General features: G+C 43.2%; 1 protein-coding gene across 1 annotated transcript in view; it reads right to left on the bottom strand.

The window, feature by feature from the left end:
• LOC129853343 (E3 ubiquitin-protein ligase DTX1-like) overlaps positions 1 to 27,752 on the bottom strand; it is a 63,871-nt gene that overhangs the window by 8,488 nt on the left and 27,631 nt on the right. Inside the window, exons 3-5 of the mRNA XM_055919284.1 lie at positions 11,397 to 12,156; positions 4,324 to 4,385; positions 4,012 to 4,173 (exon numbers count right to left, since the gene is read on the bottom strand). Of these exons, the coding sequence (XP_055775259.1) occupies positions 4,012 to 4,173; positions 4,324 to 4,385; positions 11,397 to 12,156 (984 nt within the window). The remainder of the gene's footprint in view (positions 1 to 4,011; positions 4,174 to 4,323; positions 4,386 to 11,396; positions 12,157 to 27,752) is intronic.

Raw genomic sequence — 27,752 nt, 5'->3', positions numbered from 1 at the left:
CAGAACAATGAGCCATCACCCAATCTCAGAGTGAAACCAAGCTAGCTCAGCTGACAGGAAGAGAGAGAAAGAGACAGAAAAACGAGAGTGACAATGTGAGAAATCGATGGAGAGGGTGAGAGAGAGACAGAGAGAGATGGAGAAGGTTTGAGTTAGGGGAGAGTGGGGTAAGTTGAGCCCTTTTTTAAATTCAGTATCACTACATCAAGGGAAATATAGTATTCTTTCAGGATGTTGTGTATGCCTGGAAGTAATCAGAATTCATGTAAACAGCAGTTTTGAAAACATAGCTTGGCACAATATACCCTAAGTATGGAGTAAGTTGAGCATAGGTTGGGTAAGTGGGTGATGATGTCCTGTGACAGTGGGTGATGGTGCTGGTAGGTCAAAGTTGAATTCATGGAATGGGGGTGTGGTATATTGCATATCTTAAATGTATACCTACATTCTTTTCAGACATAGATCTATCTGTTCAATATCACTTCCCCTTCCATTTCTTGACCAGTTGTTGTTTCAATGTGATCATCCGTAGGCAAGTTCTCTGCATTTGAGGCTACTAAGCCCATTAAATGGTCTGTGAAATTCTATCATAGCCTCACTTTCACACAGGTACATTCTCGTTACCTTTTTTCCCTTCAGTGTCATTCAGTCTATCTGTTCATCCCTTGCTGCAGCTCGAATTGGACTTCTTCTTCTTCGACTCACTTCCTTGGCTGCTCTCTCAATAACCTCAAGGGAGCTAGACCCCTGCTTTATGTTTGTATACACATGGAACGATGATGTCTGCTTTGTAACAATAGAAATGCACTATCTTGAGTCCATATGCATGACACATTGCAAAAATACTATGCATATTATGCATAAAATGGACTAAATGTAATCATTATTTGTATGGGGTATCGTAGCCATTGGCTCAACTTACCCCAAGGCAGTGGTGGGAAAAGTACCCAATTGTCATACTTGAGTAAAAGTAAAGATACCTTAATATAAAATGACTCAAGTAAAAGTGAGTCACCCAGTAAAATCCTACTTGAGTAAAAGTCTAAAAGTATATTGTTTTAAATATACTTAAGTATCAATAGTAAATGTAAAAGTATAAATAATTTAAAATTCCTTATATTAAGCAAACCAGATGGCACCATTTTCTTATTTTTTTAAGTTACAGATAGCCAGGGGCATGCTCCAACACCGAGACATCATTTACAAAAGAAGCATGTGTTTAGTGAGTCCGCCAGATCAGAGGCAGTAGGGATGACCAGGAATGTTCCCTTGATAAGTGTGTGAATTAGACAATTTTCCTGTCCTGCTGAGCATTCAAAATGTAACAAGTACTTTTGGGTGTCTGGGAAAAAGTATGGAGTAGAAAGTACATAATTGTCTTTAGGAATGTAGTGAAGTAAAAGTAAAAGTTGTCATTTCTTTAGGAATGTAGTGAAGTAAAAGTAAAAGTTGTCAAAAACATAAAAAGTAAAGTACAGATACCGCAAAAAACGACTTAAGTGAAAAAAGCAAAAAAAGAAATGTCCCTTTTTCAGGACCCTGTCTTTCAAAGATAATTTGTAAAAATCCAAATAACTTCACAGATCTTCATTGTAAAGGGTTTAAACACTGTTTTCCATGCTTTTTCAATGAACCATAAACAATTAATGAACATGCACATGTGGAACGGTCGTTAAGACACTAACAGCTTACAGACGGAAGGCAATTAAGGTCACCGTTATGAAAACTTAGGACACTAAAGAGGACTTTCTACTGACTCTGAAAAACACCAAAAGAAAGATGCCCAGGGTGCCTGTTCATCTGTGTGATCGCGCCTTAGGCATGCTGCAAGGAGGCATGAGGACTGCAGATGTGGCCAGGGCAATATATTGCAATGTCCTTACTGTGAGACGCCTAAGACAATGCTACAGGGAGACAGGACGGACAGCTGATCATCCTCGCAGTGACAGAAAATGTGTAACAACACTTGCACAGGATTGGTACATCCAAACATCACACCTGTGGGACAGGTACAGGATGGCAACAACAACTGCCTGAGTTACACCAGGAACGCACAATCCCTGCATCAGTGCTCAGACTGTCCGAAATAGGCTCAGAGAGGCTGGACTGAGGGCTTGTAAGCCTGTTGTAAGGCAGGTCCTCACCAGACATCACCGACAACAACGTCGCCTATGGGCACAAACCCACCGTCGCAAGACCAGACAGGACTGGCAAAAAGTGCTCTTCACTGACGAGTCATGGTTTGGTCTCACCAGGGGTGATGGTTGGATTCACGTTTATCGCCGAAGGAATAAGCGTTACACTGAGGCCTGTACTCTGGAGCGAGATCGATTTGGAGGTGGTCCGGTCATGGTCTGGGGCGGTATGTCACAGCATCATCGGACTGAGCTTGTTGTCATTGCAGGCAATCTCAACACTGTGCGTTGCAGGGAAGACATCCTCCTCCCTCATATGGTACCCTTCCTGCAGGCTCATCCTGACATGACCATCCAGCATGACAATGCCACCAGCCATACTGCTCGTTCTGTGTGTGATTTCCTGCAAGACAGGAATGTCAGTGTTCTGCCATGGCCAGCGAAGAGCCCGGATCTCAATCCCATTGAGCACGTCTGGAACCTGTTGGATCGGAGGGTGAGGGCTAGGGCCATTCCCCCAGAAATGTCCGGGAACTTGCAGGTGCCTTCGTGGAAGAGTGGGGTAACATCTCACAGAAAGAACTGGCAAACCTGGTGCAGTCCATGAGGAGGAGATGCACTGCAGTACTTAATGCAGTTGGTGGCCACACCAGATACTGACTGTTACTTTTGATTTGACCCCCCCCCCTTTGTTCAGGGACACATTATTCCATTCCTGTTAGTCACATGTCTGTGGAACTTGTTCAGTTTATGTCTCAGTTGTTGAATCTTGTTATTTTCATACAAATGTTTACACATGTTAAGTTTACTTAAAATAAACGCAGTTGACAGTGAGAGGAAGTTCCTTTTTTTGCTGAGTTTAGTACTTTCAAGTATTTTTACTTAAGTACTTTACACCACTGCCCCAAGGTAAACATTTTGACTATATTAGCCCACACAGCTACAAGGATGCACTTTCATCCTAGGTTTAGGACCTCATATTGTAGATTATAGAGACCTCAACTGATGTATAAAACAGTCTTTTCATTTGACTTTGTAAAAATCTATTTTTTGGACCTAATTTGCATACACCTTTGCCATGTGGTTTCTTCCTTCACAGACTCCATGAAATTATGACCTCTTCCTAAATATTTGGTCACAATTCATTTTGTGTATGGTTTCCTAGAAACAAGGGATGACTCAACTAACAATTTGGCTCAATTTAGCCCACTCTCTCCTATGCATTTTCAGGCACTGCCTTTATAATGGCTTCATTAGCTGGATCAAAGGCCTCTTTAGCCTCCTTTTGAGTGGCAGACAGAACAGGTCAGGATTACCACAAATATCTGTCCTTTTCTGCCTTGCTCCATGTGGGCTATGCTGCATCAACGCAGGAACAATTGGCTTCGACCCATTTATTAATCTGTGTTGTCATCCCATCCCAATGCCACCGCCTGGGTCTAAGGCCGGGGATGGAAGGATAGAGGGAAGAGAGGAAGGGAATAGAGGTGGGGTCTGGGTAAACAGAGTGATGCAGGGCTGGAAAACCCACAGCCTCACTGACCAATTAGGACAAAAACTCGCCCGGGGTCGCCTGGAATTTCCACAGCATCAAATAGACTTTGGTCTAGCCCCATATCAGCTAAAGCCACACATCTCACCACTAAATCATCATCAACCCATCTCACTACAATAGCTTCCTCTTAATTATAGCTGTGGAAAAAGCTCTGTTCATTTCAATGTGGCGGGTGTAACTGTTAGCCCTCCCTTTCCCTTCTCATCCAGAGAAGATATTTACTTTACATCTCAATGTCTCAATAGCATCTGTCTCACGCTCCATGCCAGACCCTTCTCCCCTCCAGTGGTCCTAAGAGTCCTCCCTGTCATACATACATACCTCTCCTGAGGTGCTTCTTCTTGGTCTTGCGGCGGATGCCGTTGACCCCAGGCACAGGCTTCATGTCACTCTTGTTTATGGGCGGCGGGTGCAGAATGGGTTTAGGGGCCCTGGTCAGACACACAGGCAGGCCAGCCGCACACATCAGGATACCTGTCATACCTGGCATAGACACACATGCATACAATAAAGAAAAGAGTCGCGTTAGTTTACTATTATGAGTAAGAATGGATGCGAAAGCTAAAGCACTCAATTAAATGCAGCCTCCGAATTTTTATTTTATTTCTAATTGCAAAAGAGAAGAACAATTACCTGCAATTGCTGGGTGAACTGGTCCAGAGACAGTAAGGTTCTTAACAGGAAGGGGAGGGACCCTACAGAGAGAAAAACTTCCAATATGATATCAGGTTTTCAAAAGGGTAAAAATAATGACACTACAGTTAGTTCACTGTTATTAAGAACTGCACATTCTCAATTAGATCGACCTCACTTACACAGATGTGGAATATGATGCCATTGTGCGAATAGTCCATGGTCACATGTACTACAGTAGCTATACCACAAACACAGTCAGGACAGCTTGACTCATCTCCAGACTGTTGAACCAGGGCATGATTCAGAGCACACACTCCACACAGAGGACGATGACTGCTGTTTACTCTCAGAGACATCTAAAATAGGAAGCGATAGAAAGCTGTGCACAAAGCATTTGGGTCATGATGAGCCTGTGTGAGTGTGTGTTGGTAAGTCCCTTTTGAGAAAACATGGCCCCAGCTCCAGTCTGGTAATAGAGGGCACTCCCACACAAGGCAGACCAGGCTGCAGAGAAAGGTCACCTGTCAGAGGAGATAGGGTAAGAGACCGCAGACTGAGCTTCTGTTGCTGCTGCTGCTGCTGCTGCTACTCTATGTGAAGAAAAAGAACAACTGATCTGCAGTGATGGAGAGGACCACATAGAAGAAAAGGCAGCCATTTTGATGTCAACACAGCCAAAACAGTTTGAGTGCTTAGACAACGGTAGCAAAGAAAAGAGAGAAACTTTGAATGACTGAATTATTACACTGTATTAACTTACATAGTATTCACATGCAAGAAGCATGTCACTTAATTACAGTAGAATGATATACATTTTCTCAGTTTCCCAAAGGTGTTATGTAACATTAATACCATTGATCTAGGAGATCCCTTCCCCCATCTCTCTGTCTCTTTCTCCTCTATCTCTCTCCAGCACCTCCCTTACATAATGCCCAACTAGAGGCTGCTTTGATATGAGTAGAGTCCTGTGATCCTGTGCCAGGGGATCCCTTCAATGAACTCTGGAGAAATAAAAGGTCCACGTGACCTGGACACTCTGGGTCTGATCTGCCTTATCTCCACTCACTCTCAGGGGAACTATTGTAGTGCTACGCAGGGCCAAGCCACAGAGTAGTAGAGTAGAGATTTCAAGCTAAGGCCAGGGTATTGACCTAAACTATAGCATTGATGTACACTACCATTCAAAAGTTTGGGGTCACTTAGAAATGTCCTTGTTTTTGAAAGAAAAGCACATTTTTTTGTAAAATGTGGTCAGAAATACAGTGTAGACATTGTTAATGTTGTAAATGACTATTGTAACTGGAAAATGGCCCATTATCAGCAACCATCACTCCTGTGTTCCAATGGCACGTTGTGTTAGATAATCCAAGTTTATAATTTTAAAAGCTAACTGATCATTAGAAAACCCTTTTGCAATTATGTTAGCACAGCTGAAAACTGTTGTTCTGATTAAAGAAGCAATGCAACTGGCCTTCTTTAGACTAGTTGAGTATCAGGAGCATCAGCATTTGTGGGTTCGATTACAGGCTCAAAATGGCCGTTCTTCTGAAACTCGTCAGTCTATTCTTGTTCAGAGAAATGAAGGCTATTCCATGTGAGAAATTGCCAAGAAACTGAAGATCTTGTACAATGCTATGTATTACTCCCTTCACAGAACAGAGCAAACTGACTCTAACCAGAATAGAAAGAGGAGTGGGAGGCCCTGGTGCACAACTGAGCAAGAGGACAAGTATGTTAGAGTGTCTAGTTTGAGAAACAGACACCTCACAAGTCCTCAACTGGCAGCTTCATTAAATAGTCCATGCAAAACACCAGTCTCAATGTCAACAGTGAAGAGGCGTCTCCGGGATGCTGGCCTTCTAGGCAGAGTTCTTCTGTCCAGTGTCTGTGTTCTTTTGCCCATCTTAATCTTTTCTTTTTATTGGCCAGTCTGAGATATTGGCTTTTTCTTTGCAACTCTGCCTAGAAGACTAGCTCCCGGAGTCGCCTCTTCACTGGTGACATTGAGACTGGTGTTTTGCGGGTGCTATTTAATGAAGCTGCCAGGTGAGGACTTGTGAGGCGTCTGTTTCTCAAACTAGACACTCTAACGTACTTGTCCTCTTGCTAAGTTGTGCACCAGGGCCTACCACTCCTCTTTCTATTCTGATTAGAGACAGTTTGCACTGTTCTGTGAAGGAAGTACTACACAGCATTGTACAAGATCTTCAGTTTCTTGGCAATTTCTCTCATGGAATAGCCTTCATTTCTCTGAACAAGAATAGACGGACAAGTTTCAGAAGAAAGTGCTTTGTTTCTGGCCTTTTTGAGCCTGTAATCAAACCCACAAATGCTGACACTCCAGATACTCAACTAGTCTTAAGAAGGCCAGTTTATTGCTTCTTTAATAAGAACAACAGTTTTCAGCTGTGCTAACATAATTGCAAAAGTGTTTTCTAATGATCAATTAGCCTTTTAAAATGATAAACTTGGATTAGCTAACACAATCTGCCATTGGAACATAGGAGGGATGGTTGCTGATAATGGGCCTCTGTACGCCTATGTAGATATTCCATAAAAAATCTGCCGTTTCCAGCTACAATAGTCATTTAAAACATGAACAATGTCTACAGTGTATTTCTGATCAGATTGATGTTATTTTAATGAACAATAAATTAGCTTTTCTTTCAAAAACAAGGATATTTCTAAGTGACCCCAAACTTTTGAACTGTAGTGTATGTCAGACAGCTGTGTGCATGTGTGGCCCATGTATGCTTGAAAGACATACATAATTCAGGCGTTTCATGGAGGGTGTTGTTTGTGATTAAACAACTCATTCTCACCAGGAGAGAGCAACATCCAACAAGAGCCCTTAGCGCTCTCACACGCACGTGGAAGTGCTACAGCATTTGTAAACATTACATGTTAACACCATGAGATCATTCAACCATATAACCTCTTGCTGAGCAAAAACACGCAACAGCATTCCTTGCTACATTTTATTTCAAAATATGGGAAGCTAATAACTCCAACTTTAAGCTTTTAACAAGACCCTTGCGTTCTTCTGGGGCCAGTGACCTGGTCCTTCCTGCAGCTGCAGCTGGGGCTCATACGTTTGGGCCACTGCTAACCTACATCCTCCCTCCACCCCTTCACCAGGGCCATGGTCACGAGTCTACAGCTGCTAACCTAAAGCCCCCACACTTGCTCCTAAGATCTACTGAACATTTAGTTGTATTTACATCTATTACTAAGGCTGCTGGTCAGATTTTACCAGGAGGAAGTACATTACAAATGTACAGTATAGGTACACATGTTCACTGAACACATATGCGTGCAGGCTACAGTATTGTAGGCGTGTTGTCGTATTCCATGATTTAGTAAGGACCCATTAACCTTTTTATCGCTTTGGTTCCGTCCACCCTTAGCACTCTCTTCATTCTCTGCTCTCTCTTCTCCTCACCTCTCTCCCAGACTGACTTTCCAGCCTGACTTGAGCAGGACTTAATTAAACTGAGAGCAATGTGATTTCCTCCCGATAGAGACCAAATTAGGCCCAGTTAGAGAAATGCTGATGGAGCCCTTATATCTCCTCATCTGTTTATCATGCACTAGGAAGACAGGGGGAGGAGGAGAAGAGGAGAAAACTCAAAAAATGCTTAATTTTATATTGATGTGATGGAGGACTGGGAGAGGCAGGCAGGCCCTGCCCAGGGAAAGAGAACAGCAGGAGTAATGCACTTCCCAAAGCACCCCAAAACAGACAAATAAGCAATAATGACACAGAGCATCTCTACAATTTCATCGGTTTGGTCTGGATGGGCCTTCATAATTTATTCAGTTATTTCTCCTTTAATTCTATCTAACGGAGACAGGGCTGAGGGCTCCAGTGGAAAGCAAAGCAGTGCAGTGGTTGGGCTGTGTAATCCCTGCTGCGTCCCCTGACCTGTTCTCATCAGATAGCTAGCTCTCCAGCCTGAACAGTCCAACACCGTTAATCAATTAACAGAAGGAGACATGAGCACCAAAACAAATCCTACTCACTCAGCCAAGGGCAGAGAGCTGGGCAGCATAGTACCTTTAACTGCTTCATAATTAAATGAGCTAGAAGTGCAAGTATAAAGGATGTCTCTTACCATGCCTCCTCCTTTGGTGTCTTCATCTTTAGAACACACACAAAGAAATAAAAACAATTCTATCTTTTAGACAGCACAAACAATCTCTGGGTTTATCTGTGTTCTCAAATGGGGAAGTGAATGGAGGAAGTTGAGATGAGGAAGTGGCTTGCTGATGTTGAAATGACGAAAATCACCTGCTAACTGTCTCTTTGTCAAATTCACATTACAGAGGACTGGAGCAAACTCTGCAAGTGTCTCTGCAACTCTGTGCTCTGTACACTGCAGATAGACAGAGAACCAGAGGCCTTGTTCATTAGGAACTATCCCTCTAACATTTAATAAGGTGATATGCTCCATATTATACTAACCACGAGGCTACCTGGGGTGGCAGATAGCCTAGCGGTTAGAGCGTTGGCCTCTGTACGCCTACAGAGGCCCAGATCAAATCTCAGAGCCGACAAGGTAAAATTCTGTTGTTCTGCCTGTGAACAAGGCAGTTAACCCACTATTCCTAGGCTGTCATTGAAAATAAGAATGTGTTCTTAACTGACTAGTTAAATAAAGGTCAAAATAAAAAATATCCACTCTAGTTTCTTCCTATTTGGAAGAATAAGTTACTAGTAGGGTTGTTTTTATACGTTGATTTTATACATGTTCTGACATTTCTTATTTAGGTGCAGAAGATCAAGCGTAAAGGCCCATTGGAAAGTGAATTGCAGGTGGCAACCATTGGAAACCCATATGAAAAGCAAATGTGAAATGTCAAGACAGACCAGTAGGGGGTGCTCTTTACTCCCCCTCTGATATTCACGATGACGTCACAACAACCACAATGTTCGATTAGAGTGAAACTAAGCCTGAAATGATCCGGTAGTAAACAAGTTAATTAAACTACCTTATGATCATCTACATGTTACCACAAGGTTACTATTTCAACTGCATTCTTTGTCATTGGCGACAGAGGTGTTTTACTGTTATCTGTCCATAAATGCACTCGCTGAAATGTGTGAGGGTATTCACGTGTCTGTCTGTGAGGGTATTCACGTGTCTGTCTGTGAGGGTATTCACGTGTTTGTGTGTGACGGTATTCAAGTGTCTGTGTGTGAGGGTATTCACGTGTCTGTGTGTGAGGCTATTCACGTGTCTGTGTGTGAGGATATTCACATGTCTGTGTGTGAGGGTATTCACGTGTCTGTTTGTGAGGTTATTCACGTGTCTGTGTGTGAGGGTATTCACGTGTCTGTGTGTGAGGGTATTCACGTGTCTGTGTGTGAGGGTATTCACGTGTCTGTGTGTGAGGGTATTCACGTGTCTGTGTGTGAGGGTATTCACGTGTCTGTGTGTGAGGGTATTCACGTGTCTGTGTGTGAGGGTATTCACGTGTCTGTGTGTGTTGTTGTTAACCACACTCTTCCTTTGTGTGTAGAGCCACTTGCCTGGGAAACGTTGTTCTCCACCTCACCCCTTTCTCTCTCTGTCTCTCTATCTGTCTTTCTCACAGTCTCCCCCACAGCCTCTCATAGTTCCCTCCTGCCCACTGCACAGAGAGGTGAGAAACGAGCACTCCATCCACTCCAGGCCTCTGATTTGATAGGGCCCTTCTAAATCACCACAGGACTTTTCAGCTGTTACACACACGCACACGCACACGCACACACACACGCACACGCACACACACACACACACAATAATACACTCCTGCCTGTTTCACACGCTCAGGTGAGCTAAGGGCAATATCAATCTGCCACCTGTCCACTCAGTGATGTGCTTCCATGAGCTGCCAACACCACACATTCCCTTACACAGAACTGGGCCTTGTGAAGTCAGTGTGTCTGCCTGAAAGACAGTATCATTTCAACGTATACTGTCTAACTGTTTCTCTCCCCATCAGCTGTGAGAAGGAAATGGAATGAAATTAGTTCACCAGCGGGTTTATTTTGGTAAAGAAAACAGGATAGGGACTGAGGTATCAGTTCCAGCTCTAGATACTACTTTCCTTCAGTACTCTTCACTGAATCACTCTCAGGTCAGATCGCTCTGCTCAAGCTCCCATTTTTCCCTGATCTATTATTCATCTCTCCCCAGTGTATCTCTGCCTCCACGGCAAATGTGTTTCCACAGCTACGCGGGAGCACAGCTTTACACATGGATACACACAGGCGTACACTTCCACAAGAACACGCACCTAAACACACACACACACACACGCACGCATGCATGCACACGCACACGCACACACACACACACACACACACACACACACACACACACACACACACACACACACACACACACACACACACACACACACACACACACACACACACACACACAGAACAGAACAGAACAACCACCCAGTGCTTAGCATCGAATAACACCACTATGTGGTAGAAATGAACTGGGTAAAATTAGAGGCACAGAGCAGATAACAGCTATTCAGAGTCTATTGAGGCAAGCGTAAGCTTATTATTCAGGACAACCATGCTAAGATTCAAATGTGGAGCAGAAGGAAACAGTTCCCCACACTCCCCAGTGCAGAAAGAGATGAGAGACGAGAAAGTACAGAGAAGAGAGGAGAGAGAAGATATGGGATAAAGAGGAGAGATGAGAGAGAGGCAGCTGAGGCAGTATGACCTGGAGCTCCCTCTGCAGAGCCATTGATCCCCCAGTTAACAAGAGGTGCAGAAAATCAGTAGCACACAACAGAGAGATGGGGGGGGGGGGGGGGGAGAAAGAGTGACACAACACAATGCACCAGACACATACACTATATGCCAGCAGAGGTATTGTAAAGCTGTACAGCAGACAGGTAGACAGACAGAGCAAGATGGTGTTATTTTTCCTTTTATACCTTTAATTGCTTTCATCTATTGTCATCGAATTTAAAATGCATTCCTAGTGCATTTGTGTTATTCTCATGTTCTGTTTTGCAAATCTGTAGTGGACTGTAATTCAAATGAATGTCATGGTTACCCTGGTGGGATGGCTCCTCTGGCAGTGCCCATGGAAATGCGCTGGGTGCCCGGCCGGTTCAAGTTGTTCTGCCCATTGATGATGGCATGGTGACCGTGGGAGTGTGCGTGGGCGTGGGAGTGGCCATGTGCAGGCGGAAGGGACGGCAGCGCCGGGGAACATGGGAAGTTGGCACTAGACAGGAGAGACTGCACCTGTTCAGCTTTGGCTTGGCCTCCTCCTGCGCTTATGTTGTTATGTTGTATATTATTGGTCCCAGCACTAGATGTGGGGGACCAGAGGGTGGTTCCAGCGAAGGTGTGCGTGCCTGTAGCCCCCGAAGGCCCCGTAGCCCCACCATACAGCTTACGGTGCTGAGAGGCCAGGATGGCGTTGGAGGCAGCCCGCGTGCTGTTGACCAGGATGCACTGCTGACAGGAGCAGGGCTGGCCGGAGCTGGCTCCCACGGGCCAAGACTGGGACTTGGGGATGGAGCCCATGATGAGAGGGTAGGCTAGATCCATGCGTCGGCGCAGGCGGCGTTTCCTCTGGCTCTGCCGGTTGGTCTGGACCATGCTGTTGAAGTCAATGAGGTAGCAGAAGCCCAGAGAGGTCAGGTCCAGCCAGGGGTGCTGCTTCTCATAGGCGTTCTGGATGGTCACACAGATCTCCATGTCGTAGGGCGTCCAGGAGCCGCTGTCGTTCTCCCATTCCCACACCACACCCTTCCCAGGGGCCGACGACGGCTCATAGAAGTTCCTGTGGACCGGCCTCATGGTGCCTGGAGGAAGAGAGGGAGGATAGGAGGTAAGCGGAAAGGGAATAACTGTACGCATCCATCATAGATTATTCACATACCAAGATATCAAACCACTTTTCGTTTAAATCATCATGCATTTAAATGTATAATTCATTGAATAAATTGGCCACGGAAGCTTCAAAATCAAAAAGCAACCCAGATACTAATATGTGAAAATGACAGACTGTCATGAATTCTACAGGTCTCTTTGTTGAGGAAGGGGAAGGGGAGGGGGAGACGGAGGTGTACCTCTGCCCCTCTGCTGATGGGCCCTCAACCCCCACCTCCATTATAACACAATTATTGTGGTCACATGGGAAATCAGGACACCTCTCCCCATCCATCTCCTGGCTCTCCGGCGAGGAACAACAGAACCCTTCCCCCATTTAATTTAACGGCTAAATGCACACTCCCTTGCAGGGTAGCACCGGGGTGATAATGGAAGGATGAAGGTGTGTGTAGTGGGGCTGGTGGGGATGGGTGGGGGTCAGTGTTGGTAACCCCCCAGTCATACAGTCCAGCACCACAGGCTCCGGAGAATAAAACGCATCAGCAGAATCAGCAGCGCTGACCTTGAATTCCTGCCGCAAACTGTGGTAAAGGACTTGGCTTGGTGGCTGATTTCATTTGGAAGGCTGCTGAAAACCTCTGCACACAGACATCGACACACACACACACACACACACACACACACACACGAGAAATACAAATCTGAAAAACACGAACATGAGCCTAACATGCAGATTTACACTCTCTAAAAAGAGCGTGTTCTCAGGTCTCTGACCCAATAACTGGCTGTGCAGCAGCTCCACACTCTCTTGTTAAATGGTAAGTTAACACTAGCCTTATAAATATTTGATTATGTGGAGACTTTATTAGCTGTGCATCAATTTAGCTTCACCAACTAATGGTGAGTAAAAATAAACAGTCGCTCCCTTTAAGAGACAATTAGCTATTCATAGGCCGTAACAGAAGCTAATGTAAAGACAACGCTGTAACGAAATATACTTAACAAAAATATAAACGCAACATGCAACAACTTCAAGGTGAAGCTACAGTTCATATAAGGAAATCAGTCAATTGAAGAAAAAAAAAAAATAGGCCCCAATCTATGACTTTGACATGACCAGGAATTCAGTTATGCATCTGTTGGTCACAGATACCTTAAAAGGAAGTAGGGGCGTGGATCAGAAAACCAGCCAGTATTTGGTGTGGCCATCATTTGCCTCATCCAGCGCAACATGTCTCGTTCGCATAGAGTTGATCAGGCTGTTGATTGTGGCATGTGGAATGTTGTCCCACTCCTCTTTAATGGCTGTGAGAAGTTGTTGGAATAGTGTAAGGATCCTTGCAACATGGGGCCGTGCATTATCATCCTGAAACATGAGGTGATGGCGGAGGATGAATGGCACAACAATGGGCCTCAGGATCTCGTTACGGTTTCTCTATCCATTCAAATTGCCATCAATAAAATACAACTGTGTTCTTGTCCGTAGCTTATGCCTGCCCATACCATAACCCCACCGCCACCATGGGGCACTCTGTTCACAACGTTGACATCAGCAAACCGCTTGCCCTCACAACGCCATACAAGTGCTCTGCGTTTGTGAGACCGGTTGGACGTAATTCCAAATTCTCTCTAAAACAATGTTGGATGTGACTTATGGTAGAGAAATTAACAGTAAATTATCTGGCAACAGCTCTGGTGGACATTCCTGCAGTCAGCATGTTAATTGGGCACACCCTCAAAACTTGTGCTGGGGACAATAAAAGGCCACTCTAAAATGTGCCGTTTTGTCACAACACAATCCCACAGATGTCTCAAGGTGCACCTGTGTAATGACCATGCTGTTTTATCAGCTTCTTGATAGCCACACCAGTCAGATGGATGGATTATATTGGCAAAAGAGAAATGCTCACTACCAGGGATGTAAACAAATTTGTTCACAACATTTTTGAGAAATTAGCTTTTTGTGCATATGGACAATTTCTGGGGTCTTTTATTTCAGCTCTTGAAACATGGGACAAACACTTTACATGTTGTGTTTATATTTTTGTTCAGCGTATATAAATGGTGACATGCCAAATGGAGGGTTGATTGTAAATCATGTTTCCTTGGTTATTAAAGCTAACTACCGTCAGAATATGATGGCATATCATGACACTCCCATGAGAAATAACCCCTCACTAGGGTCAACTTTTGAATACATTACCCCATCCTATTACAGACTATAAATCATATACATCACATGTAAACCCCAGGATATAACCTGTCAAAAGAAGAAACATGGGAATGTCGAACAGCCAATAGCCAACCCTCTAATTAAATGACTGATTCTGGTCTAGTGTTTGTTTTCTATGCTGTGGTATTGACTGGGGTTAGCTAGGGCCTTAAGGAGAAAGTGTCACATGGAACCAAAACAGGAAGCTCACTCACAAATAGCACAAACAACCTCCTCACAGTACCTCATATGGCTACCTGACCCATGTAATAATTTACTGTTGTATATATAAAGGGTCGAGCCCAAAAGCTGAGGCAGAGTTGTTGATCCTCTCTGTGCGACCCAGCCGACCCTGCATGCTCTTCCTGACAGGAAACGGAGAGAGAGTGGTCACTTCCTGTCTGATTCTATGTGCTTTTGGCAGCAGTATCTCCCTTCCTGGAGTCTCTCCTCCTCTCCCCTCTCCCCCCTCCTCATGACATCCTCCAGCTGTCCTTGCCCAACACGACAGCGGTCCCATTGGGTGAGGAGTAGTGGCTGTGTGATGTATCACTGTGTCAAGCCTCACTGTGGGATTCTAACCCTAGCTCAAACACGGGGTGAGTTGATGGTGAACTAAACTGTTAAGACTCATTCCACTAGTTCTGGAAAACTTAGTGGCTTCGTGATGATCTGTTCCCTCCCTGACAGAGTCTATCATTCACCTCTCTGTTTAATGGGGTTGTTTTGCCTTGAGTTGAAGACAGGTCAGTCTGATTCCCTCCCTTTGTCTTTCCTCAGGTAGGACATGTAACAAGACTGTCACTGCATCCTTCATTAGATAGCCCCCCAGATAATACAACAGGCCTCCTAAAGGAAGTGAAAGCAGATGCAATGTCACTGGTTCTGATATTATCGTGTCTTACCGCAGACTGGCTGTCATACGTGTTTGCTGATTCCACAAAACAGAGGACCAGTTACATCATCTGCAGGGCAGTTAAATCATCATAAAAGCTTAACTCTTGGGATACACAGCAGCCATACTTTACAACCACTGAACAGAATCAATAGCATAAAAAAATATTTATACAGTGCTGTGAAAAATAATTTTCCCCCTTTCTGATTTTCTCTATTTTGGATACTGAACGTTATCAGATCTTCAACCAAAACCTAATATTAGATAAAGGGACCCTAAATTTACAAATAACCAAAAAATTGATACTTAGTTTATTTATTTATTTAATTTAATTCATGCAACACCCAATTCCCCTGTGTGAAAAAGTAATTGCCCTTAAACTGGCATGGCAGCGTAGCCTAGTGGTTAGAGTGTTGGACTAGTAACCAAAAGGTTGCAAGATCAAATCCCTGAGCTGACAAGGTACAAATCTGTTGTTCTGCCCCTCAACAAGGCAGTTAACACACTGTTCATAGGCTGTCATTGAAAATAAGAATTTGTTCTTAACTGACTTGCCAAGTTAAAAAAACAAAAAACACCTATGACTGCAACCAAATGCTTCCTGTAGTTGTTGATCAGTCTCTCACATTGCTGTTGCATGCAGAACTGCTTTAGCTCAAAGATATTTGTGGCTTTTCAAGCATGAACTGCACCTCAACATCTCAATTAGATAGACATTAGGTCTGGACCTCAAATTTGTTTACTTTTTAGCCATTTTCATGTAGACTTGATTGTGTTTTGGATCATTGTCTTGCTGCATTACCCAGCTGCGCTTCAGCTTCAGCTCACAGATGGATAGCCTGACATTCTCCTGTAGAATTATCTGCTGTTGAACAATTCATAAAAATCGCCACCGGACAATTTACATTGACCCCCCCCCCCCCCCTTGTACACTGCTGCTACTCGCTGTTTATATTTGTTACCTATGCATAGTCACTTCGCATTGTATATAGACTTATTTTTCTACTGTATTATTGACTGTATGTTTGTTTTACTCCATGTGTAACTCTGTGTTGTTGTATGTTTCGAACTGCTTTGCTTTATCTTGGCCAGGTCGCAATTGTAAATGAGAACTTGTTCTCAACTTGCCTACCTGGTTAAATAAAGGTGAAATAAAAAAAATAAAAAATAAAAATTGGTTGGACTCGTCTCCTGTTTTATGCCATGCACGATTGTCTTAATTTGAAGCTGTAATCCAGACAGGTGTTTTCTACATCTCCTTAGCTATCATACTCGAATTCCATCATACTTGAACTGCTCTGAAATCAAAAGTTTTATGTAACTGGGTTTCCCTTTCTAGTCCGTAATAGTTTTCAAGCCCTGCCACATCCGACGAGAGTCAGAGCGAGTGTAGTAGAAATCAATCGTAATCCTGTATTGACGCTTTGCTTGTTTGATGTATACTGGTAAGATTTTCAGATATTATATTTGACAGAAAGTGGTTTCATTTCAAGTGTACTGTTAGCTAGCTAATGTTAGCTGACTGGGTTGCTAGCTAACATTGTGTATGATCTTATTCTTATTCTTCTCAGACACATTTGCTTGACTAGTTATAGCCATAGAACCTGGTTGGTTAGCTACCTGCAGATTCATGCAGGGTAGTAACGTCATGAGTTGTGATTATGGTCCATTGTTTTGCTAGCTAGCTTGCTACATGTCTTAACAAAAGACTCCACTCTAATTTAAACAAAGTATTTTCATTTCAAGTTAAAGTGTACTGTTAGCTAGCTAACTAACGTTAGCTGGCTGGCTCGCTAACTGACGTTAAATCATGTGTTGGGATTCATTGTTTACCTAGCTAACTATCTAGCTACATTTCTTAACAAAATACTCTCATCTTAGTGTGCCAGAGCGCAGAATAACTGATGCATTTTTGAACGCTCAACACCTGTTGAATATGTCCGGTGTCAATAAACGTTGGCAACGAAGCGTAATTCAATTGTTGCCAGCAGCACAGTTACAGTCACCAATGCTCTGGATAAGATGAAAAAAGTCTAAGCAGCTCTGCTAGGGCGAGTAAAATGGTCAGGGTGGGGTGTTCTCTCATTATGTGTCTGGAAGTAGCTAGCCAATGCTAGCCAGTTAGCTTGGGTGCTTGACTGTCGTTGTGAGGTCAGAGCTTTCGGAACAACCCTACTTATTGGCCAGAGCGTCCAGTGTGCGCTCTGAACGTGAAACCACAGATAAGCTCTGGGCGAGTAATGTTCAGTGAGCTGTTCTCTCTCTCTTAGATGTCTGGAAGTAGCTGGCAAGTTAGTACAGAATGGTTGGATCAACCCTTAAAGAGTTGGGTGGGGCTAAGGCTTAAGAGCAGTGGTTGCCAACCAGTCGATCGCGCCCAATTGGATAGCTCAAATCACTGTGGCTACAGAGCTTCCATGACCCTGGCCATAGTCAAGTTTAATAGGTTATTAGCCTACGTAAGATTTAATAACTTTTAAAACCATGACCACAAAGAGACTGTCAACGGATACAGCAAAGAGCTGCTATTTTTATGAGTGAGCTATTACTATTAACACTATTACAAAACGCACTTCTCCATACAATGTGAATTTGTGCATGAGGCAGATGCGGTGCGACTCGAGTTTTGCCATCAGGTGGAAGACGGTGTCCCCTCTCTCTGTTCAGTCTCACTGGAGGAAAGGAAGTAGAGAGCAGGGGCTGTGAGAGGCGGTTGGGAAAAGTTGTTTTGAACTGACATCCAACTTTGAGTTCCAAGTCGGAAACTCGGCATCTTCCTACTGCTCCGACTTTTCAACCTGGAGATCACTGACGTCGTGATTTGACCTCGTTGACCATCAGATGCAGGTACCATCAGTCCAGTAAAATAAAAAAGCAAATGATTTCAATTCATGCTCCACAGTGCCTCAAGTGCTAAACCAACTGATCTAATTTGTTATCAAAGCTTGAGTTTTGAAATATAATATGGTCTGATTAACAATATTGGCAGGCCAATCCTATATCTAATATGCTGTGATAATGTATTAGGCCTAGTGCCCAGACCTCATTCCTATTAAACAGTTTGTGTGAGGTTAATGTAAAATAAAAAATCTGAGCAGTAGATCTCAGCTTGCTTTTTGACTGTGAAAGTGATCTTGACTCAGAAATGGCTGGTCAACCCCTGCTTAAGAGGGTGTCGACAATGCTGAATGGGTGTAGACAAAGAAGGGCTTTCCAATAGTAATACCAAAACATTGAAAGACGGTTTTCTCAAAAGTGATTTTACTCGTTGATCAACTTTCAAAGGAGAATTACTTTCCCATTGTTTCCTCAAATGCAGTGTATGATTGACCATTTTGTAGCTCTGAGTCTCTACTTTCATCCAATGCAAAAAACAGAAATTAAAATGCTGCTACATAAGACCGAATCCAGGTGGTGATACACAACAGATAGGTTCAGTGAAATGTGCAGATTAGGGTTAAGTGCCTTAGTCAAGGGCACAGACAGATTTTCACCATGTCGGCTCAGGTATTCGAACCTGCAACATTTTGTTCACTGGCCCAAGGCTCTAACCGCTATACAACCTGCTGCATTAACACACTGACCTTACACACAGGCAACAACCCTAGCTAAGGATTACTTAAGGTAGTTTCAAGACTGACTAACCCCTTTATACTCATATGGTCATAGTAAATCCTATCCAAATCTGTCCATTTGGCTTATTGATGTGTCCCTCCTGACTCTGTGATGTTTCAGTGGCCTCCCAGGGGGATCCTACAACACCCTGAATGGAATGTTCTGGCCTGATAATGACGCACACAGATAATTTAATAGCAGAAGTAAAACCTGACTTCATCAAAAACCTGCTGAAAAATTCATGAGATTCAGGCTTTGTTGTCAGAGAAACGCGGAGTTAGGATTTGTTGTCATGGTCATGGAAGCCTCCAAGGGTTTGTCCACAGCTGTGTGTTCCCAGTAACCGTCTCCTCTCCTCACGGAACAAAGTACCAGTGGGTGGACAGCCCTCTGTCCTCTCTTCCACTCTCTCATCTCATCTCCTGCTGACGCCAGCCTTCTCTTTCCCCTCCTGTCACTCCTGGCTAGTCACCAACACTCACTGACTCATTGTTCACATTTTCCAACCTGTCACTCATTGGCCACCATCCTGATCTTAGACAACACCCTTGTTGTCCACCTAGGCGATGGACAGATCTAGAGCTGGGAGAATCTGCTATAGTCAATTAAGGTCCACATTACCCAGCACTCATGGACACTCTTACTGACACTTGTGGCTGCTTCGCGTGATGTATTGTTGTCTCTACCTTTTTGCCCGTTGTGCTGTTGTCTGTGTCTAACCATGTTTGCACCATGTTTGTGCTGCTACCATGTTGTGGTGCTACCGTGTTGTGTTGTTGTCATGTTGTGTTGCTACCATGTTGTGTTGTTGTCTTAGGTCTCACTTTATGTAGTGTTGTCTCTCTTGTCGTGATGTGTGTTTTGTCCTACATTTTTATTTTAATCCCCCGTCACCGCAGGGGCCTCCTGCCTCTTGGTAGGCCGTCATTGTAAATAAGGATTTGTTCTTAATTGACTTGCATAGTTAAATAAAGGTTCAATAAAAAATTATGTGGTGCGATAAGCAGGCTGATGAAAAACCCCCTCGTGTCTCCAGCTACAGGCCTATTATATATCCCAATAATTGACAAGCTTCTCCAATTCCCAATGGGCCACGCTGAGCTTATTAAAAATAGCTCCATGATTTCCTGTAACTACAGAGGGAGAGAGACCAGTAACAGGTAGCCTACACTGCGAGGCTGCTGAATGCTGGCTGAGGGGTATTTAACAGGAAGAGGGAAATATATGTTTTTATTACAGAAGACAAACTGACTCGCCAGCAGCGTACACTGTGGCGCTTGGTCAGGGGCACTCTTTTTCTCACTAATATATCAGAACATTACATGCATTATAGCTGTACCTTTATTAAATCAGGGTTTGGCATATAAAAGCTTTTACATTTCCCTTCTGTAGGATATACTGTATAGCAACAATATTTCGTACAGTTCATCAACCTAATTTCTAACAAAAAGTTTGTTGAGCTGTACATTACTTTGCACTTAGAAGCATTCATTCTGTTGTTTATTATCTTGAACATATTCTCTGTGACAATATTGTATGTCAGTGAACGCAGTGAATAAACAATAAGTATTCCATTAAGTTCAACTGTATACAGGCAATAAAGTAATTGAGGTATGTTTGATGTTTTCCATAAACCCCACTAGCGCAGCCTGAAGTGAAATTTCCCTTTCATCTCCTCAAAACGACATTCACAAACAATTAACTGATACCGTTATGAGAGAACACACAGAACCAGTTCTTAGTGAAAACACCGAACCAGTTGAGAGAACACTTAGTAGCAGCTCTTAGAGAACACACAGAACCAGCTCTTAGTGAACACAAAGAACCAGTGGAGAACACACAGAACCAGCTCTTAGAGAACACACAGAACCAGTTGAAAGAACACACAGAACCAGTTAGGGAACACACAGAACCAGCTCTTAGAGAACACACCGAACCAGTTGAGAGAACACTTAGTAGCAGCTCTTAGAGAACACACAGAACCAGCTCTTAGTGAACACAAAGAACCAGTGGAGAACACACAGAACCAGCTCTTAGAGAACACACAGAACCAGTTGAAAGAACACACAGAACCAGTTAGGGAACACACAGAACCAGCTCTTAGAGTACACACAGAACCAGTTCAGAGAAGACACAGTAGCAGCTCTTAGAGAACACACAGAACCAGTTGAAAGAATACACAGAACCAGTTAGGGAACACACAGAACCAGCTCTTAGAGAACACACAGAACCAGCTCTTAGAGAACACACAGTAGCAGCTCCTAGAGAACACACAGTAGCAGCTCTTAGAGAACACACAGTAGCAGCTCCTAGAGAACACACAGTAGCGGCTCTTAGAGAACACACAGTAGCAGCTCCTAGAGAACATACAGTAGCAGCTCCTAGAGAACACACAGTAGCAGCTCTTAGAGAACACACAGTAGCAGCTCTTAGAGAACACACAGTAGCGGCTCTTAGAGAACACACAGTAGCAGCTCCTAGAGAACACACAGTAGCGGCTCTTAGAGAACACACAGTAGCAGCTCCTAGAGAACACACAGTAGCGGCTCTTACAGAACACACAGTAGCAGCTCTTAGAGAACACACAGAACCAGTTGAGAACACACAGAACAAGCTCTTAGAGAACACACAGAACCAGCTCTGAGAGAACACACAGTAGAAGCTCTGAGAGAACACATACCATGAGGGAGGGGAGGAGAACAGATGAAACTGCATTATCATTATGAGATAAAACATCTAGGTCAAAGATCTCTTGAATGTGATAAATAGTAGTGAAAATGCCATTTCTAGGTGGGTGCTTCTCATGAAACCAGTTTTAATTAAACATGTCTGTAGCAAATTGAGTTACAAAAGCATGATGCATCTGCAAAAAAAAACTATCATTCTGAGGACTAAGATGTCTAGCTTTGTCAATTTTTTTGTCAAATTATAATTTCGCCAGAATTTTTAACATTTACACTCCAAATTCTCATTATCAAATTCTCAGGTCACTTTATACAATTTTACTTTGGAAAAACCTAACTTATTTGTATAAAACACAACTTCTGTTGCTGTAGTTTTGTCAATAAATCATAGAAATGGTATACTAGTTTAAGTTTACATTAAACTATCATATTTATTACGTACAAACACAGTGTCTGTGTCTCATTACCGTAACACTTTTTCAAGTTCTTGTAAAAACTTTGGAGCACCCGAGTGGCGCAGTGGTCTAAGGCACTGCATCGCAGAGGTGTCACTACAGACCCTGGTTTGATCCTAGGCGGTATCACAACTGGCTGTGATTGGGAGTCCCCTAGGGAAGTGCACAATCTTGAGGGTTTGGCCGGGGGGGCTTTACTTGGCTCACAGCGCTCTAGCAACTCCTTGTGCGGGCCGGGCGCTTGCAGGCTGACCTCGGTCGTCAGGTGAATGGTGTTTCCTCCGACACATTGGTGCAGCTGGCTTCCGGGTTAAGCGGGTGGGTGTTAAGAAGCGCGATTTGGCGGATCATGTTTTGGAGGACGCATGACTCAACCTTCGCCTCCTGAGCCGGTTGGGAAGTTAAGGTTGCTGCCCCTATTACCCCTATTATCTCCAACCTTTTTAACCTCTCTCTCCTTTCTGGGGAGGTTCCCAGTGCTTGGAAGGCAGCCACGGTTCGTCCTTTATTTTTAAAGGGGGAGATCAAGCTGATCCTAACTGTTATAGGCCTATTTCTATTTTACCCTGTTTATCAAAAGTGTTGGAAAAACTTGTCAATAATCAACTGACTGGCTTTCTTGATGTCTATAGTATTCTCTCTGGTATGCAATCTGGTTTCCGCTCAGGTTATGGATGTGTCACTGCAACCTTAAAGGTCCTCAATGATGTCACCATTGCCCTTTATTCTAAGCAATGTTGTGCTGCTATTTTTATTGACTTGGCCAAAGCTTTTGATGCGGTACACCATTCCATTCTTGTGGGCCAGCTAAGGAGTATTGGTGTCTCTAAGGGGTCTTTGGCCTGGTTTGCTAATTACCTCTCTCAAAGAGTGAAGTGTATAAAGTCAGAAAATCTGCTGTCTCAGCCACTGCCTGTCACCAAGGGAGTACCCCAAGGCTTGATCCTAGGTCCCACGCTCTTCTCAATTTACATCAACATAGCTCAGGCAGTAGGAAGCTCTCTCGTTCATTTATATGCAGATGATACAGTCTTATACTCAGCTGGCTCCTCCCCAGATTTTGTGTTAAATGCTCTACAACAAAGCTTTCGTAGTGTCCAACAAGCTTTCTCTACTGTTAACCTTGTTCTGAACACCTACAAAACAAAGGTCAAGTGGTTAGGTAAGAAGAATGCCCCTCTCCCCACAGGTGTGATTACTACCTCTGAGGGTTTAGAGATTGAGGTAGTCACCTCATACAAGTACTTGGGAGTATGGCTAGACGGTACACTGTACTTCTCTCAGCACATATCAAAGCTGCAGGCTAAAGTTAAATCTAGACTTGGTTTCCTCTATCGTAATCGCTCCTCTTTCACCCCAGCAGCCAAACTAACCCTGATTCAGATGACCATCCTACCCATGCTAGATTACGGGGACATAATTTATAGATCGGCAGGTAAGGGTGCTCTCAAGCGGCTAGATGTTCTTTACCATTCGGCCATTAGATTTGCCACCAATGCTCCTTACAGGACACATCACTGCACTCTATACTCCTCTGTAAATTGGTCATCTCTGTATACCCGTCGCAAGACCCACTGGTTGATGCTTATTTATAAAACCCTCTTAGGCTTCACTCCCCCCTATCTGAGATATCTACTACAGCCCTCATCCTCCACATACAACACCTGTTCTGCCAGTCACATTCTGTTGAAGGTCTCCAAAGCACACACATCTCTGGGTCACTCCTCTTTTCAGATCACTGCAGTTAGCGACTGGAACGAGCAGCAACAAACACTCAAACTGGACAGTTTTATCTCAATCTCTTCATTCAAAGACTTTGTGTGATGCATTGTTGTCTCTACCTACTTGCCCTTTGTGCTGTTGTCTGTGCCCAATAATGTTTGTAGCATGTTTTGTGCTACTACCATGTTGTAATGGCCTTCTCATTACCGAAACGGCTAAAAAGCTCAAATTGGGAAAATGTTTTTTTAAATACTTTTATTTTCAGTGTTATGTTTAACTCAGGCCTTTTCATTAGGGAAGCAATGTTAAAACTGAAACATTTTTGGATACTGTTGCAGTAATGAACATTTTGTGGAAATTGTGGTCAAATGCATAATATCTCATGAAAAAACATAATAATAATTATGAAAGAGATCAGTACAGATCCTAATCTCAGTGACCCAAGAACAAAATAGTGAATTACCCAGGTATGTTCCAGTTAGCATTAGGACCCCTGAAACACATGGATGGCATGCATACAGTATCAGCATACATGTTCACAATTTACTAAAATATACTTCATAGGTATTGTGAGATACTGTACGAGCGCTATACCAGCACGTCCCAAACTCATCTGATATCACAGATGTAATGATAACAGTGTGGTATCAGTAAGTGGCTTGAGAATGTTACTGGCTAGTGGCTACAACATACTGGTTGTCACTAGTTACCATAGCCGCAAGTCAGAAGGCCTGCCTACTCGACCAATCAGATGAGGGAGTGTGATGACGAGCATGCCGAGCGGCTTGCAGGAGCAGACAAAAGACATGCATTTATTTTATAAACAATTAAAAAGGCATGTAGACGTACACAATTTCACAAAAATGTTCTAATAACTGTATATTATTCATACACTTGACATACATGGTACTTTTATATACAGTATTACATGATAGGAATACAGTTTGAAATACACAAGCGGTGAAAACAGGACAAATATAAGCACACTCCATGGGATCTTTAGTGACCACAGAGTTGGGACACCTGTTTAAAGTCCCATCTTCTTCAATTTTATTGAGGAACATTCCATTGTTAGTTAGTACAACATTATTAAAATTAAATTGTTGTAAAAGTGTATGGTATAAATTACAGTGACCCATCTTTGAACTTACTGCCTTCCTGTTCATTTCAGCAGCATATTTCTCTTTGGCTTTTGTTTGTGTCTTTCCCCTGGTGTCATTCATACGTCTTTGTGCCCACAACTTGAAACAGAACACCATGGAATGGAAGACTTTTACTCTCCCAAATGAGTTGTTTTCCTGCCAAAGGCTGTGCATCTGTTGAAAGTCAAGAATATGATATATTACTATTAGAATGAAAGGTTTGTAGGGAAACTAACAATGTTGCTCTGTCAAATAGAATAACTCCTCAGTGATTGTAATGGAATCCCTTATGCTAGCTAACTCAATTTAGATGAGTAGCTAAAGTTATCTAGTAGTTATGTAAAAAAGAAACGACAACTTGCCCTTTTGCCCAAAACAATGTTATGAATTTTAGTGACGTTGCCAATTCTTGTTCCCGAATGTATTTAGTTATTTTGTACTCAAACTTGAACTGGAGATATGGCATTTCGAAAATGAGGCTATTCCAGCGTAAGGAATTTACATCACACTCCCTCATCTGACTGGTTGAGTTGGCGAGTCTTCTGACTTTGTGGCTGTGGTAACTAGTGACGACGCAACATACTACTCACCATCCTATCCCACCCATGTATGCTACTGTACAGTTTTCATATAATAATGCAGAGCTTAGTTATGTCATGACGTTACCGACAGTTATAAGGGAGCCGATGGGCTCCCCAAACCTAGAATCCCTACAGAAGCAGCAGCAAGCTCCTCTCTCTAGCCAACTTGATGGACGAACAAAGGATGAAAAGGTACAGGTGGTTGGGAGGAGAGGAAGAGGCTTGCGGGAGAGGGTTGGTGATGTGCAGAAAGCTACTCTGCCACGGAAGAATAAAATAATGTCTCACTCTCTCAACCAGGCAAGCCTACAATGTGAATACTGCAGCAGAGCAGATCAGCCCCCTGTGACTCAGTTCTCCTCAGTCAGGCTGCCAAACAAGAAAATCTAGGGGGGGGGGGGGTGTAGCAGATCCCCCTGCCCTGGGGAGCTAGCCAGTTACAAAGCACTTGTGCAGAGTATGGTTGTAAGAAATAGAGACAAACCCCCCCCAAAAAATTCTAAAATTGAGTTTGGCTTACCACATGAAGACTGATATTGTGCTGCAGCAATGCAACAGACCCTTAAACAACCCTCCTGACTTTGCTCTGGATAAGGGCGTCTAAATGACAATAAAAAAATAAAAAATAAGACACTGTCCAGGCCTGCCACAGAGGATACAGTAAGCAGCCTTCTTGTTGGCAAAGCACGCACTTTGCAGTACTGTAATGTGTTGGGGCGGGAAGTGGGTGGTGGCAGGCGGGGGGCCTGTGCGGTGAGTGCAGGTGTCTATCTGTCTGAGCCATCTGGAGATAGTGCAGTGCTGGAGCTCAGAGGCCTCTCTATCTCTGACAGGTGACCTTGCATGTGGGCAAACAGCATCTCTCTCTAACTCCACTCACTACAAGAGAGAGTGACAAGCACACGCAACCCCACCATCAACCCACGCCTGCTCTAAGGAGTCTTTCTCTAATAGACAGGACGATATTTCATGTTAGCCATCAGCCAGTAAAAAAGCGTGCAGTGCAGTGCACTTCTCCTGACCCTGGACACTCATTATGTGAATTTAATCAAGCCCCAGGAAGGTGATTTTGCTATGTACTGCATAACAAATAATACAACTAATGGGGTATCATTCTCACACTCTACTCTTGGCAAATGTAGAGAGAAAAGCGTAGCTGGTGTGTACACACTAAAAACAAATGGTTCTATATAGTGCCAAAATAAGGGTTATTTGGCTTGTAACCATAGTGGAACCCTTTTTGGTGCTATATGGAACCTTTAAGGTTCTATAAAGAACCATGCGCTTAATGTTCTAAATGGAACCTGTATGGTGTTTTATAAAAAAAACTCTTTCCTAAGCTTCTATAAAAAACATTTTAAAAAGTTTCAATATACAGTAGCACCCGAAGAGGGTTCCGCTATGGTTACAACCCTTTTTGGGGCTATAAAGAACCCTTTTGTTCGGTTCTTTATGGAGAATGACAAAGGTTCTTTATAGAACCAATCTCAAAGGTTCTTTGTAGGACAATACAGGTTTTTTTTATTCTGGTTTAACAGCAATATTATATTGATAAAATTCTTTATGTTTTCTTATTGTGCTAATTAAGAAGTTGAATCAGGTGTGCTAACTCTGGAACAGCTGGGGTTCCCTGAGGAGAGAATTAAGAACTGACTTAGTCAATTGTTCTCAAATGACATAAGGCCATACGTCAGTCTTTCACACAACACTGACACTAGCCACAGTCATGTAATTTCATAACACAACCGATTAGATCAACTGGATTGACACTCACTCCAGGTTGCACAAAAAGAGCTGTGAACAAACCACGCACCCAAATATTCTAATGGGCCGTCACCCCTACATTTTAATTATCACTAAAAGAGGAAAGAACCATTTTTGAAATGCAAAGAATCATTGAAGGGCTCAAGGGGTTCTTGGGGTCAATATGGTTCCACAAAGAACCATCACCCTTCCCAAAGAACCCTTGAGGAACCCTCATTTTTGTGTGTGTATTGTACCCTATAGCCTTTGCTTCCTGTATGATGCTGTGGTTGAGTGGACAGGCTGTTATTCGAGGTGCTGTTGATACAGGGCTTAACCCATACAGATCCTATTCAATTATTCATATTGTTTTATCCGGTGTATTTTACAATTATTTCATGTTGTTCCAAAAGTATTGGGACAAATTAACTTATATGTGTATTAAAGTAGTAACAAGTTCAGTATTTGGTCCCATATTCCTAGCACACAATGATTACATCAAGCATGTTTGTTTTGGTT

This window comes from Salvelinus fontinalis, chromosome 4 (genome assembly GCF_029448725.1).
Source record: "Salvelinus fontinalis isolate EN_2023a chromosome 4, ASM2944872v1, whole genome shotgun sequence".
Classification (NCBI taxonomy): Eukaryota; Metazoa; Chordata; class Actinopteri; order Salmoniformes; family Salmonidae; genus Salvelinus; species Salvelinus fontinalis.
This window is presented reverse-complemented; position numbering and strand designations above follow the sequence as displayed.